Source organism: Plasmodium inui (genome assembly GCF_000524495.1).
Source record: "Plasmodium inui San Antonio 1 unplaced genomic scaffold supercont1.10, whole genome shotgun sequence".
Classification (NCBI taxonomy): domain Eukaryota; phylum Apicomplexa; class Aconoidasida; order Haemosporida; family Plasmodiidae; genus Plasmodium; species Plasmodium inui.
In genome coordinates this window covers 334,773-347,803 of record NW_008481844.1, presented here as the reverse complement: position 1 = coordinate 347,803, position 13,031 = coordinate 334,773, and the positions used below count along the sequence as shown (strand labels likewise).

General features: G+C 33.6%; 4 protein-coding genes across 4 annotated transcripts in view; 1 reads left to right on the top strand and 3 right to left on the bottom strand.

The window, feature by feature from the left end:
* Positions 1-2,751: 2,751 nt before the first annotated feature.
* On the top strand, positions 2,752-6,060 carry C922_02787 (hypothetical protein; the record flags this gene model as incomplete). The annotated part of the gene is made up of 1 exon (XM_008818386.1): positions 2,752-6,060. One exon carries the CDS (start codon positions 2,752-2,754, stop codon positions 6,058-6,060), a length of 3,309 nt encoding a protein of 1,102 aa, XP_008816608.1.
* A 532-nt stretch (positions 6,061-6,592) lies between these two features.
* Positions 6,593-7,342, bottom strand: C922_02786 (rab family, other; the record flags this gene model as incomplete). Its single annotated transcript, XM_008818385.1, has 1 exon — positions 6,593-7,342. One exon carries the CDS (start codon positions 7,340-7,342, stop codon positions 6,593-6,595), a length of 750 nt encoding a protein of 249 aa, XP_008816607.1.
* Positions 7,343-8,261: 919 nt separating this feature from the next.
* C922_02785 (hypothetical protein) lies at positions 8,262-9,967 on the bottom strand (the record flags this gene model as incomplete). Its single annotated transcript, XM_008818384.1, has 6 exons — positions 8,262-8,335; positions 8,471-8,541; positions 8,732-8,860; positions 8,985-9,058; positions 9,220-9,526; positions 9,744-9,967. The coding sequence occupies 6 exons, from the start codon at positions 9,965-9,967 to the stop codon at positions 8,262-8,264; spliced, it is 879 nt and encodes a 292-aa protein (XP_008816606.1).
* A 733-nt stretch (positions 9,968-10,700) lies between these two features.
* The window catches only part of C922_02784 (3-oxoacyl-[acyl-carrier-protein] synthase III), a gene marked incomplete at both ends in the record, with an annotated part of 2,971 nt that continues 640 nt past the window's right edge, over positions 10,701-13,031 (bottom strand). The window contains 7 exons of the mRNA XM_008818383.1: positions 10,701-10,793; positions 11,024-11,092; positions 11,221-11,555; positions 11,794-11,907; positions 12,048-12,183; positions 12,614-12,745; positions 12,920-13,011. Of these exons, the coding sequence (XP_008816605.1) occupies positions 10,701-10,793; positions 11,024-11,092; positions 11,221-11,555; positions 11,794-11,907; positions 12,048-12,183; positions 12,614-12,745; positions 12,920-13,011 (971 nt within the window). The remainder of the gene's footprint in view (positions 10,794-11,023; positions 11,093-11,220; positions 11,556-11,793; positions 11,908-12,047; positions 12,184-12,613; positions 12,746-12,919; positions 13,012-13,031) is intronic.

Here is a 13,031-nt window from a genome sequence, read left to right as displayed (position 1 = left end):
TAATTAAATTATAAATTTATTATATTATTTTAGTTAAATTCATTAAATATTTTATTTGTTATATATTACTATTTATTATGTTTATTTTATTCATTTATTATTTTTTTACTGTTTTAATTTTAACAATTTATTATATTAAGCATTTTTTTGTCTATTTTATTTTTAGTGTTAATTTTTATCTTTTAAAACAATCAATTTCTTAATTATTATTGTAACTTAATAATTTCTCTAGTAAAATAAGAATACTGTTAAACACTATGTTTCCTTTTAACGTATTAAAAACAATCACATTTATTTCGTAGATATTTTTAATGCCCATTTAAAAAAGATACAATCTAAATTAGAATGCTTTTTTTTTGATTCCACTGTATTATGTAAATGACACCTAAAGCATAAAAGAAATTTTAATGTTTGAATGGACCTCACAGTTCTTCGATGATGATTTAAAATCATATTTTATAATGATAAAACTATGCGCCAGGATAGTTTCTTTGTTTTTATAAATTATTTATTTATAAAACATGTGTCTAACAGTGCGTTCCATGTAAAAAGAAACCTTTTTTTATAATTATAACAATTTTGTACACATTACTTTCAGAACATTCCTAAAAAGAACATCAAAACACAACTCTGTCCAAGTGTACAAGTTATTTACCACCCTTTTATTGTGTACACATATTTCTCTATAATGTTTTTTAGACAGGAATAATGCAACACAAAGAACAGAATTGAATAAATAATATATTAAGAGTCTAAATATTTAGTAAACGTCGACAAATCATGCGGATCTAAAAATCCGTTGTTATGACATGTTGCATATTGAGGAAATTCAATTTGTATATTAAATCTCCTTGCAAAATATTTTATTATAGGCTAGTTTAGCCAAAGAACGTTGAAGAGGCAAAGCAGTTAAATACTGTGAAACTCAATGCAAAAATATTAATCTTGAAGTAATGCGCTCATTACAATTAGATTGAATCTCCTGTGGGGCACTTTAAAAAAGTCTATATAGTTAAACGGAAAATGTTTGTTCTAATGATATACATATAAAGAATAAAATTTATTCTTTAATGCTTTATTTTCTTTCTTATCTGGTGAAAGAATTAGCACTTATGACGTAAAAGACAGAAATGCTTGAAACCAAAGATACATTAAGGGTATTACTTAGAAAAAATAAACCTTTTTCTACCCTCCCTTTCCGAATTTGAGTCTATATCAAAACTCATCTATTATTTCAGCTAATTTTACCTTAAAAACCAACATCAACAACTTTATCTTATATTGAGTATCTAATATTTTATCTTATGTTTATATATATATTTTAGAAACGTGTTATTTCATTTTAAAAACTAAATGGAATCAAAAGAAAAGTAAATAAATGAAGAATGGTTAGGTAAGTAATTTCTTCCAGTAACGTTATATGATAAAAAATACAACATTATGAGGCAAAATGCACATTTGTGTATTAAAGGCAATCAAAATGATATTAGTGGAAGAAAATGCTTTCTTGTTAATAAAATAATTCTGTGTAAGACAACAATGTTTGAAGCGAATTTGGATTTAAGTTATAACAGGAAGTTTTTTCAACATTTTTAAAAAACTGTTCTGAATATCTTTTCCCTATATTTGCATTCACCTTTCTAATTTTACGTTCAATAATGTGCAAGAAATAATGAGTTCCTTTCAGAACAAGTCTTTTCATATAAAACCCATGAAATTTCACTTTTGGCACGTGTTTTAGAAAGCGTTCTAAATTTTTTTCTTGCATATGTCGAATAACGAGTTTCCTTATACGACTGCAGATCCTGTACTTATGTTGTGCATTTAACTTTTATTGGCAATAGGTAATCCTTGTTGATAGATACATATTGTTTTATTTTTTTTAATATACACCTACGTTGTTTTTTCAAAGATTTCACTTTTGCTAAAATATATGCTCTTCATTTACCATGCTCACACATTGCATTAAATGGTATAGAAGTTCATTTTCAATGTTTCTGTTAACTCCCATTTTTCTTGGACACATAAAGTCTATTGTATACAGTTTCATGACGAATTGCGTTAGCATTTCTTTTTCTATTTTTTTACAATATTATCATGCTCAAGGGGTGCTCACATTAACTTATTCGGTAAACATTATATCGAAAGGATAATGAAAAATTAATGGTAGATAGGTTCCTTGCAAGTTTTATAATCCATTTGCCCCCAAAGAAAATCATGCAGAACGCAGTTTTCATCTGTCAACTTTGTTAAGAGGTGACAACAAGAGAAAAGAAAGAAAATTATACCAGTGTGATTCTTGTGAAGTATATAAATATATTTAAAAAAAATAAATTAACAGCTCATCCTTTATAGCTATATATTCAGTAATTCACCTAAAATATACAAATTTTATCCTATATTTTGTTGTGCGTAAAATGTCGGGTGAGGATGTTTAATGCCGTTGTTAATTTAAAAAATTTAAGTTCTTACAATTGATGACGACTTTAAAGAGCTAACGTGAAACAAAAAAATAATAATTGAATAAACGCAATTCACGAAATGAAGAAATTTTATAAAAACCATTCTATATATCTGTAATGAAAAAAATTATAAAATTTCATTTTTTTAAACTTACGTTTTGAGGTACGTACAATATCATTCATTTTTTCCAGAAAATGAAGCCAAGTAACGATAAAACGAAGATAAAAAAATATAGAAGGAAAAAGCACAACTCTTTTGGGTTTCCCAAGGACTCCGATTGCTAACATTATGATTGCTTTAAGGAAAACAAAAATACGTTGCATGAAAAAATACTTATCTCCTTTAAAATGTGTATATTTAAAGTCAAATTTTGCTACTGTAAATTTGAATTATCAAAATAGTAAGAAAAAAAAGGAATGCTATGGGGAAAAAAAGTTATACTCGCTTTTTAGTGATAACTCAAATATATGTGATAGGTTAATGTTATTGAACAATTTACCCAGGCACAAAAATGAGAAATATGAAGGAATTAGTGCAGAGATAATATACAAATATTTGCTAAATAAATATAAAAAATGTTTTAACTATATAAGTTTTAGTGAAATAATACAAAGCATAAAAATATTTGATGAGTTGGACAGGAAATTTAGTCGTGATGGTGATTTTTTCGTGGCAGTAAAGGGTGTAGATAAAACCGTTTTATGCAAAATAAATGAATTCGAATTCAGTGAGAAGGATTTACATTTTCATAGAAGGGAACTATTAGGAAAAATTTGCAATAGATTGATTAAATATGTCCATGAAATGAGCGGAAATGAATTAATTCATTTTATGGTTTATTTTTTTAGATGGAATAAAAGTGACAGGAAGTTGTCTCTTTTCTATAATTTTTATTTTAACCATGTCTTTGATAATTTATATCTTTTTGGTCATGAAATTTACAAGGTCCTTTTTATATTAAACACATATCTCATTAATAATGATTCTAGCATTATTTTTGATAAACTTTTAATGGGGAAGAACATGTTTAATGTATACCATTTCAGAGAATTAAAAAACAAGGGGAATTACGCGCTCAAAATGAGCAAAGATGAAATTTACAAGAAATGTTATGACAAGTTGTTAGAAGATATAGATAAAATTGAAAAGAAAAACGTCGTAAACATTTTAAAGTTATACGTTGACAATTTAAGTAGGAATATTAACATAGACAATAAACTTGTGGATAATGTTCACAACAATTTAACAGACGAAAACGTAGACTATCTTGTAAAATTGGTGAATATATACTGTGACATGATTAAGAAAGAAGTACATTCCACTGCCTCGGTAGTTTCCAAGTTAAAGGACGTGATTTTATGCATCTATCAATTTTTGAGAGAAAGAGAAAACGAAAGAAAGGTTCTTTCTGATGTAAATTATAGTACACTACTAAGTTCGCTAAATAATAAAAATGTTTTAAATAAAATTATGGACAACACCTTTGGTCTCTTGTACGAACATTTGCTAAAAAGTTTTTCGAACGTAAAATTTGAAAATCTTCAGGCTATTTCCATTTCACTCATTTCTATAAAGAACATACATTTTACTTTAGTAAGAAGGAGGTATTTTACCAATAATGTTTTATTCTGCGCTACTTTGAAATTCGGCTTAGAAGCGTCAAATAGGTTCCTGGAGAAATGCTTAAAAGTAAATAATACAGATGCAGTACACATTATACATAGTAATGGTGATGACGCAACTAATGGGATGAGTCTGGAAAATTTGCAGAAAATAAAAATAGGGGAGAGAAGTGAATATTACTTTTACAAAATAGAAAATTATTTGGATTTTAATTTCAAATTGAAAATTAGTGATTTGTTGTCTATTAAAGTTCTGTCTAACTCTTTCGCAAAGGCAGAACAGGTGCACAATTCGTATGATTTTTATTTACTGTTTAATAACATCTCGTGCATCTTGTATTATTTCATAGTAAATAAGAATACAATAACGAGATTTAATGATACATATATCTACGTTTTGAATGACCTCTCGTATATATACAAAAATGTGAAAAATAGAGCAGCACATAGCAGCCTAATTGCAAGTGGTGTTCAGAAGGTATTCTGCAGAAACGTTTTAAAAGTCAGCAACCTTTATATTCAAAATCTCAATGAAGAAAAGAATTTCCAAAGAGATCAGTATGTGTGTTCCCTAATTTTTCTGAATAATTTATTTTTCGATAGAATTGTTCTTTTTGAGCATGTAAAAAATGTTTGGTACCACGTTTATAAAGCATATAACTATTTTAAACGCAATAGAATGCTTAACGAGGACGTTATATCTTTAATTCTTCTAACTTGTTCTAAGTTCCAATTTTTTACTGAAAAGCACTCAAATAGCAGATATCACAGAAAGGAGTTAATTAGTTTAAAATATAATATCATGGATGATTTGGCTAGAAATTATTTAAACACATATAAGCACATTTCCTTGGATAACTTATCAAAAGTTCTGATATCCCTGTCCAATTCCAAATATAGATATGAAATTAGCGAAGATTTGTTATTAGGAACTTTGAAAAATGAAATTGCAAAGGTTAACGCAAAGAAGAACGGCAGCAGCTTTACATGTAGGAAGGCTTCAGATAACGGTACGGCGAAGACAAATTGGGGAAATCTTCCCACGGAAAGTGCGAAACGTGATTTATTTATAAATATGAGCAAAATTATTGAATGCTTAATAAAGTTAGATATATTTTTGTACCTAAAAAATAGACATACCTACGTGCAGCTATTTATGGAGGCGTTCTGCAGTATGTGCTTAAAATTAAACCTGTTAAAAAAACTTCTCTACATAGCTAATCACTTATATGTGTACGAAATATATGGTTACGTCTCCGAAATCTTGGAAAAATTGCTAGAAGGATACGGACAAATTTCTTACAGTTTTATCGAGAATGTGGAAAATAAGCTCTTTGAGAAGATTACGTGCTATATATCGGAGGATGATTATATCGAAATGTCAAACACGTTCTTTGTGCTATTTTGTGACTATTTTGAAAGTTTTCATAGGGAGAAGACGTGCATGAAGGTGCTGTGTCTTCCGAAATGCGGCACACATTTTACCAAGCTAAACCATGGAGGTGGTGCGTATGACGTCGTACTAAACGCCGTTCAGTGCAATGTAGATAATAACCCCAAAAATGTTCTGGGCGCATCATATAATGGCAACGCTGAAAATGCTCTAAATGTTGTTAATAAAGTAGGAACTTTACAGAATTGTGAGAATAGTAGAAATGGAGGCTTCCTAAAAAAGAACACCAACGAAGCGGATCTTTTCATAAGCGATATCGCAAATTTATTTAAATTCTTGAAGATAGATAGGGGGAAATTTATCCTATTTCAACTTTACATGTACCTTTCTAGTAGCAAAAAGTTCCAAAAGAGTGATGCATCATCATCGGCGTTTCACATGGAGGTGTTCAGGGTTTTACAGGACATTCATCCGAGGTACCTGTGGGTGCAAAATTTCAACATTAAAAATGAGGAAGGGACATTTCTGTACACAATCGACATCGTACTATTCCAAGCAAGCGGGGGAGGTGGGGGCATATAATTATTTTAATTCAGTGTGTTATTTAATTTGTTTAAACAAATGTACGGACGCGCGTGTGTATATGTACAAGCATAAATGTACATATACATGCATAGATACATACGCATTGGTCCGTATGCGTACATATTTATAAAGTGAAAAGAAGGTTTTTCGGGGAATTTTTCGTGATATCAACAAGCGCGAAAAAAAGGTTGCACATTCAAAATAGTGTGAAACTAAATTTGCGCACGGGGGCGGGTTATTCAAATATTTGTACATATTCGCAAATGTATGAATCACTGATTTGTACACATGAGTGCATATAAAATTAAAATCGCACATTGTGCAGTGCAAAAAGGTAGCACTCAATTTGTGCTTTTATTTTAATTATTCATATGCAACTTTTAAATTGAAAAAAAACTGAATCAATCTTTTGTTTTACACAAATTAACAAAATAAGCGAATGGGGAGAAGGAGGAAAAAGGGCAAATGGAAAAAAACGCTTTCTGCGAAAACATTTGCAAATTACTTGTTATACACATAAACAAAACAACTAGCAGCAGTTTTTCCCGGCATGCTTTTCACTATCTAGATTTATCACGTTGCTACTGGCAGCTTTACTGTCTACGTTACTTTTATTATTTATAATATTTTTATATATTTCCTCAGCAAGCATGTAAAAAATATTTTTTATGTTGGTACCGGTCTTGGCGCTTGTTTGAATAAAGAGCAGATTGTTTTCCTTGGCATATTTCTGCACATCTAGCATATCTACCTGAAATTTGTTTTTATCTATTTTGTTCGCAACCAAAATTATTATATAATTGCTACTGATTTTTAATTGATTTACCCATGTTTTGGCTCTATCTAGGCTACTTGAATTACTAATGTCGAAAACGACTATGGCACACGTGGCACCTCGATAGTATAGGGGGACAATACTTGCATACCTTTCCTGTCCCGCGGTGTCCCATATATCAAATTTTATGTTACACGGGCCTTCGTTGTTTTTGAGGTGTTCTTTATTAAAAGAGAAATTATCATTACTGTTGCTGCTAAGGTTGCTGCTGATATTAATATTGGTGCTGCTGCTCCTGTTACTGTTGATGCCGCTGTTCATACCACTGTTGCTGCTTTTCATCTTCAGCTCGTTCAGGTTGACTACATATGTGCAGAAGGAGGCACCTATCGTTGTGTTCGTGTTATCGTGAAAGGTATCCTTCGTCAAACGTAAAACTATGCTCGATTTGCCCACTGATGATTCGCCTAGTAACACCGTTTTGTAACTACTTTTCTTTTCCATTTTTCATTTTTAATCTAGTACATTATGTATACGTATATATATATGTATATGTACGCTGAGGGGTAGGGGTCCAGTCCGGTATGGAATAGTACAAAAAAAAGAAAAATTAACCTGGGGGGGGCGCCCAAAGATATGCGAAAGGCACGTATGTTTATAAATTACGAAAAGAAGGTCCTTCCAAAATACATATCAGGTATTCATATTTTTTGGCGAATAAAACATTTACATAGCATTCCGAAGTGCCCCCCCTCCACGAAAAAGGAAAAAATATATACACGTATAATTGTACAAAAGGGTGATAAATTGTAATAGGGTTGGGTTACCAGGCAAAGTGTTCTACTACTACGTTTTAAACAGAAAGAAAAGAAGGGGGGGAGAAAAAACAGTTAAGCAAAAGTAAATTACAAATTATGTGACTTTTAGCATTTAAGTGGGGAATAAAAAAAATGCATACGTGTATGTTTACGACAAATGTATACAATACATATATATACGTAAACGTGTAGCAAATTTTTTAAATGAAATAAAAATAAAACTATATGAACAAAAAAAAACAAAAAAAAAAAAAATTACACATATTGTAAGGCTATAATTTCATGCCTTTTTTTTTAAAATGTGCTTTTACAAAATGTCATATTATTGTATAAAAAAAAAAAAAAAAAAATTACACATAAAAACGCCAATCGATTATAATTCGTTTCTCATTTGCATTTCCTTCTTATACAAATAAGCTAAATTTTGAAGACTTTAAAAAATGTAGCTAAAATTATGGGTAAACTGTTTGAAGGTATACATTTTACAGTGGCAATCATTTTCACAGGGGAGAAGAAAATGTTCCTCTGTTAAAACTGCACGAAAATAAACATATAAAAGGGGAAGATGGGAAGGCATGGCACGGGTCACATCGCAGATTGTTCTCCTAGTAAGTTCTTGGTAATAGCTTTTTTCCATCATCATAGGGGAGATATTTATTTTTATCCTTTGGACGGTAGCCTGAAACGTTGTCAAAAAAAAAGGGGTGGTTTATGTGCACGGGCATCAAACTGTGTTTTCTGTTCTGGGCGCTTCGCTTCTCTGCTTCGCTTCTCTGTTTCGCTTCTCTCTTTCGCTTCATCTGTTTTGTTTTACCTCCATAGGATATCTGTTGGCACAGGGCGGGCAAACGGCGATTGGATTTTTTTTGGTTGTAAAAATCGGCCCTACAAGGAAAATAGAAAAATACATATATCGTCTTTACATCCCCATAAGTAGTTCGTCCCATGGCAGGTGTGTGTGGGAAATTTCTGAAGGTGCATTTTGCTTTTTTAAATGTCTATTTTGATTGCATAAACTTATAAACGGGTGGCTAAATAGGTTGAAAAAAAAAAAACATTAATATGGAGTACACACCAGATAAAGTATGCCTGCAGAAAATGATCACTTGATAGATTAAAAATGTGCCTCATTTGGAGAATGCTATATTTGCTCAACTCGGTGACTATGTTTCCGCTTTTCTTTACTTTTTTCTCATAAAGATGCCTGCGTGTGGGGAGAGAAGTCGTTTGTCATTTGCTACTTTGCGCTGCTCAAGTATAAGCAGGTAAGTACATATAAATAAGCACATACAAAGGGATGTATGTGTGCACGTTTAGGGCAAACTAACTCCCACAAGATATCCTTTAGGAGGGATGGAAAAATGTCCACGCTGGTGGCGGCCTCGTCTAAGGACACCAGGAACTGCATGAAGAGGGGGAGGGTGTATAGTACATTTACAGGCGCTGAATGTTCCAATGTGCGTAAATGAAGCTGAATTTTAAAATATAGCTAGTGCGTCAGGGGAGGACCTTCCGAATTCGCGATGTAATCCAGTGACGCGCCGATACGCGAAAGAAACCCACCCCGAAGGCATACTCCTGGCAATTCAGAAGCTCCGTGTTGAAACAATACTCGGGGACATCCTTTAAAAGCATCCAGTCACGCACAATTCTCCACGTGATGTCAAAAATGTACGTGTTAATTATCTCGCCCTGGTACTGCTCATGTCTTAATCTCTTGTTAATTAGCCATAAATGTAAAATGTAAAAATACATCTTCATATTAAAGGATTCCTCAATCCGAAACAGCTTCAGTATTTCTTCATTTTCAAGCCTTTCCATGATTAGGTGGATTAGTCTCCAAGCACATTCCCCATATTCGGTATGCTTTCTAATGGTTAAAAAGGGGAAAGAGGACGGAAACGTACATAAATGGAGGGGAGGGAATTTACTAATTCTTCTTTTTATAGACACTCAATTGTGTGCGCAGTTTGTGTGTTAAAATGTTAGGCCATTTGGGGAAAAATATCTTTTTCTCTTTCTCGTTGTGCCAATAAATGCAGTGGGCCACGTGTGCAAACCACATGTTCATCATTTTTCAACCTTACAGGAAAACCCTATAAATGACGGAGCTTATTATGGAACGGTCGCATTGCGGTATAGGGATGGCATATTTCGACGACTCGCGTATACTAATTTTGGTATTTTTGTCTTCATACAAACTTTTGCTTTCGATAATTTTCAGGCTGTCATACACTTTCACTTGGCTCGTAAAATGTCGAAAAGTGATGTATCTTCTCTTCAGCAGTAGTACTCTCCCGTTGTTCCACATCACAGAAAGGAAGAAGGTGTAGACGGTGGGATAAGGGAATAAAAGCTAAAACGTTTAATAGTTTAAGAGTTGTGAAGGTGTGAAGAAAACGGGCAGTTCCTTTTTTTTATTCTCATTTTTCATGTGTATCTTATCGGTTTCCTCCCCTCGTCCCTTTTAATCTTCCACTTTGACGGCATAGATAATAATTTCCCGCAAAATTTCCCACTCGCATGAACAACATGTAACTGCTTTTTCCCTATCCGTACGATCCCACGGTCGTATGTTCATTTATTCGCCTTCCTTTCGTGTGCCCATTATCCAGTGACCCATTTTATTCGGCTCAGAGTTTGTCAAAAGGAATTTCACTCTTTCGTGCAAAAATCGCAATAGGTACGTAAACGTTAATATAAAAGATGTATAAAAAGTATAGGCATGGAAAAAAAAAGGAAGCAGACTTTGCAATGATACAAATTAAATTAACAATGGAGGGAACAGAAACGTAACCACGGGAAGGCAAACATAATAATTTAAAAAAAAAAAAAAAAAAAAAAAAAAGTCGTTAAATCTGGGGCGTTAACATAGTTCTGCATTTGTGCATATAGCAAAAAAGGTGTTTTTTTTTTTTTATTTTATTCCTTCATAAATCTTCACATACGCAATGCACAGAAATATAACATTCGAAGAGCTTCAGGGTTGGAGGGTTTTAAAAATAACGCAAAGAGGCGTGCTGTTTGCGCCCCCTTCTTTGTTGTTAATATTTAAATATGACACATCCGTATGACATGCCTGCTCCGAAGCCACACATACATATGACGTCATTCCTTTTGATTTTCCCGCTGTGTATCTGTAGAGAGGCAAATGGAAAAGCGGTGGTAACGAATTGGAGGAAGGATAAATAATAAAACATCCAACATTGAAACATTGGCACTTTGTTGACAATGTAATTATTTATTTGGTTAAGCTTGATCATGCACGACTCATATAATGCACACGACGGGTTAGGGGGGGGTGCACCCTGAATGTACATATTCATATTTATAAGTTTTATTTTTTCCGTTCCTTTCCATCTCATACGTTTTCTGATAGGCACAAGGGGATGGAGGCGGCGGACGTGTTCGCGTGCTCGTCTAGGTTAACCAGGACCTATTTAAAATGAGTGAAAGGGTTCGCCATGCGTGTTTCTCATTCGTATGCGTCTTTATCGTGCGTATGCGTGACGTGGTGGCCGCCAAGTTGCAAACGAATCGTAAAGGAAAAGAAAACGCATTCACCTTGGATAGCGGAATGTCCAAACTTTTTGACACAGTCTCTATAATTCGTATGTTAGCCTGATGAAATATAAAGTAGTTAATCTCCTCCATTTTTATGTTAGCCTCATGTGTAGCCTTCTGGACAATCTTTGGCAAGTTGCTAATGGTGTATCTGAATACTTCTTTCCCATTCATATTCAATTTTCCATATTTGTTTTTATTTGGCGTTTCCAAATTGTATTCATCGCATTCGAAGTTAATTGTTAATAAATCATTCAGTTCGCTGTTCGATCCTAGGGAATAATCATATATGTGATTTTCTTCATTTGGTTCTGTCCTTTGTAACACGACAGCTCCTGCAAAGGGGGGGGAGGGGAAAGCTGTTGTTCGCGGGGGCGTTTTTTCGAATTGGTCAGGTGTTAAATACTGAAGGTGTCCGCGGTAGGGGCAGAGCCAATTGGGGTATCCATTTTATTTTTGTTCTCCAAATGGCTGCTTTATCTGGGCACGTTGTGCAACTAAAGTGAGGTGATGTTTCTTCCACTTTTGTTCCGACAAACTAGTAGGGAGAATTTACACACGCATGGATATCACCTGCGGCGTCGCCGAATAAAACACATGTGTTGCGGTCCCTCCAGTCGACAAAATTGCTTAGCGCGTCGCTGCCAACGATGAGGATGTTCTTATACTTAGGTAAAAAGTTATACGCTGCAAGGAGGGGGGGGGGGAAATGGACACACGCAAGTGGCGATAGGAAAAATGTGAAGAAAAATGTGAAGAAAAACGAGAAAAAAATAAACTTATCATGTTCCAAGGTGCACTCCCTTTTTTCACTCATAAAAAAGAACCTGTAGCAAAGGCGAAAACGAATCCTGTGCACGCCGCCGTTAAGTCCATGTTAACGCTATTTTTGCACCCAAGCTTGTTACTAATGTTGTTTGCGTCACCGAACAAATTATGAGGTGTGGATGACGCGTTGATGATCTGCGAATAGTACACATGAAAATGTTAGAAGTTCCTAATTTGGACGAAGTTTTCATTTGCGTTATGGCTAAAATGAAAGATAGCCCTGTAAAGCCGAATAAATCGAGCAACGTGTTTATGGGGCGTCATGCGCGGCACAGGTGGATAAATAAGTAAAAATGTCTCCTCATGTGTGTATCAGCTAGAGCAGCTAACACATGCACCAACATTTAAATGCACCACGTCCATTTCGCTACAGGGAAAGCTTAAATGCGTTTACAACGAAATGGCAGCAAGATAAAAAAAAAAAAATAAATAAAATAAAACAATAAAATGAACAGAATTAAATTAACTTACATTGTACTATATTGAATTGTAAAGATGCCATATATAATGTGGAGAATATTCCCGCGCGCCGCGCTCACGAGAAGTACACCCGACGTATCCTTACCATGTCTACACTTAACGGGTCCAGCGAGCAGCTTTTAAGAGCCCGATTAGCGCTTTCTATCTGCAGCATTGATATGTTTTCATTTCGTTTTAGAATCCTTCTTTTTTTAATTCCCGTTCGGATTCTAATCCACTAAAAAGGTGCCCATGAGTAAAGAGCGCGCACATTAGAGCGTCTGTACAGACTAAATAGGGGCTCATTTAAGCCATAAATGTTGAAACGCATCAGGGGGGGTAATTTTTAAAGCAGATCTGTATATAGATATATACACAGACGGGAGAAACGAAGCAGACACGGAAATATTACTTCGTCGTTTGTATCAACATATTTTTTTAACTCATCATTGTGAATTTCGTTTGAGGGGTAAGAATGACCATGTCCTATTATCTTACCTCCACCTAGTGCGAAAAAGAAAAAA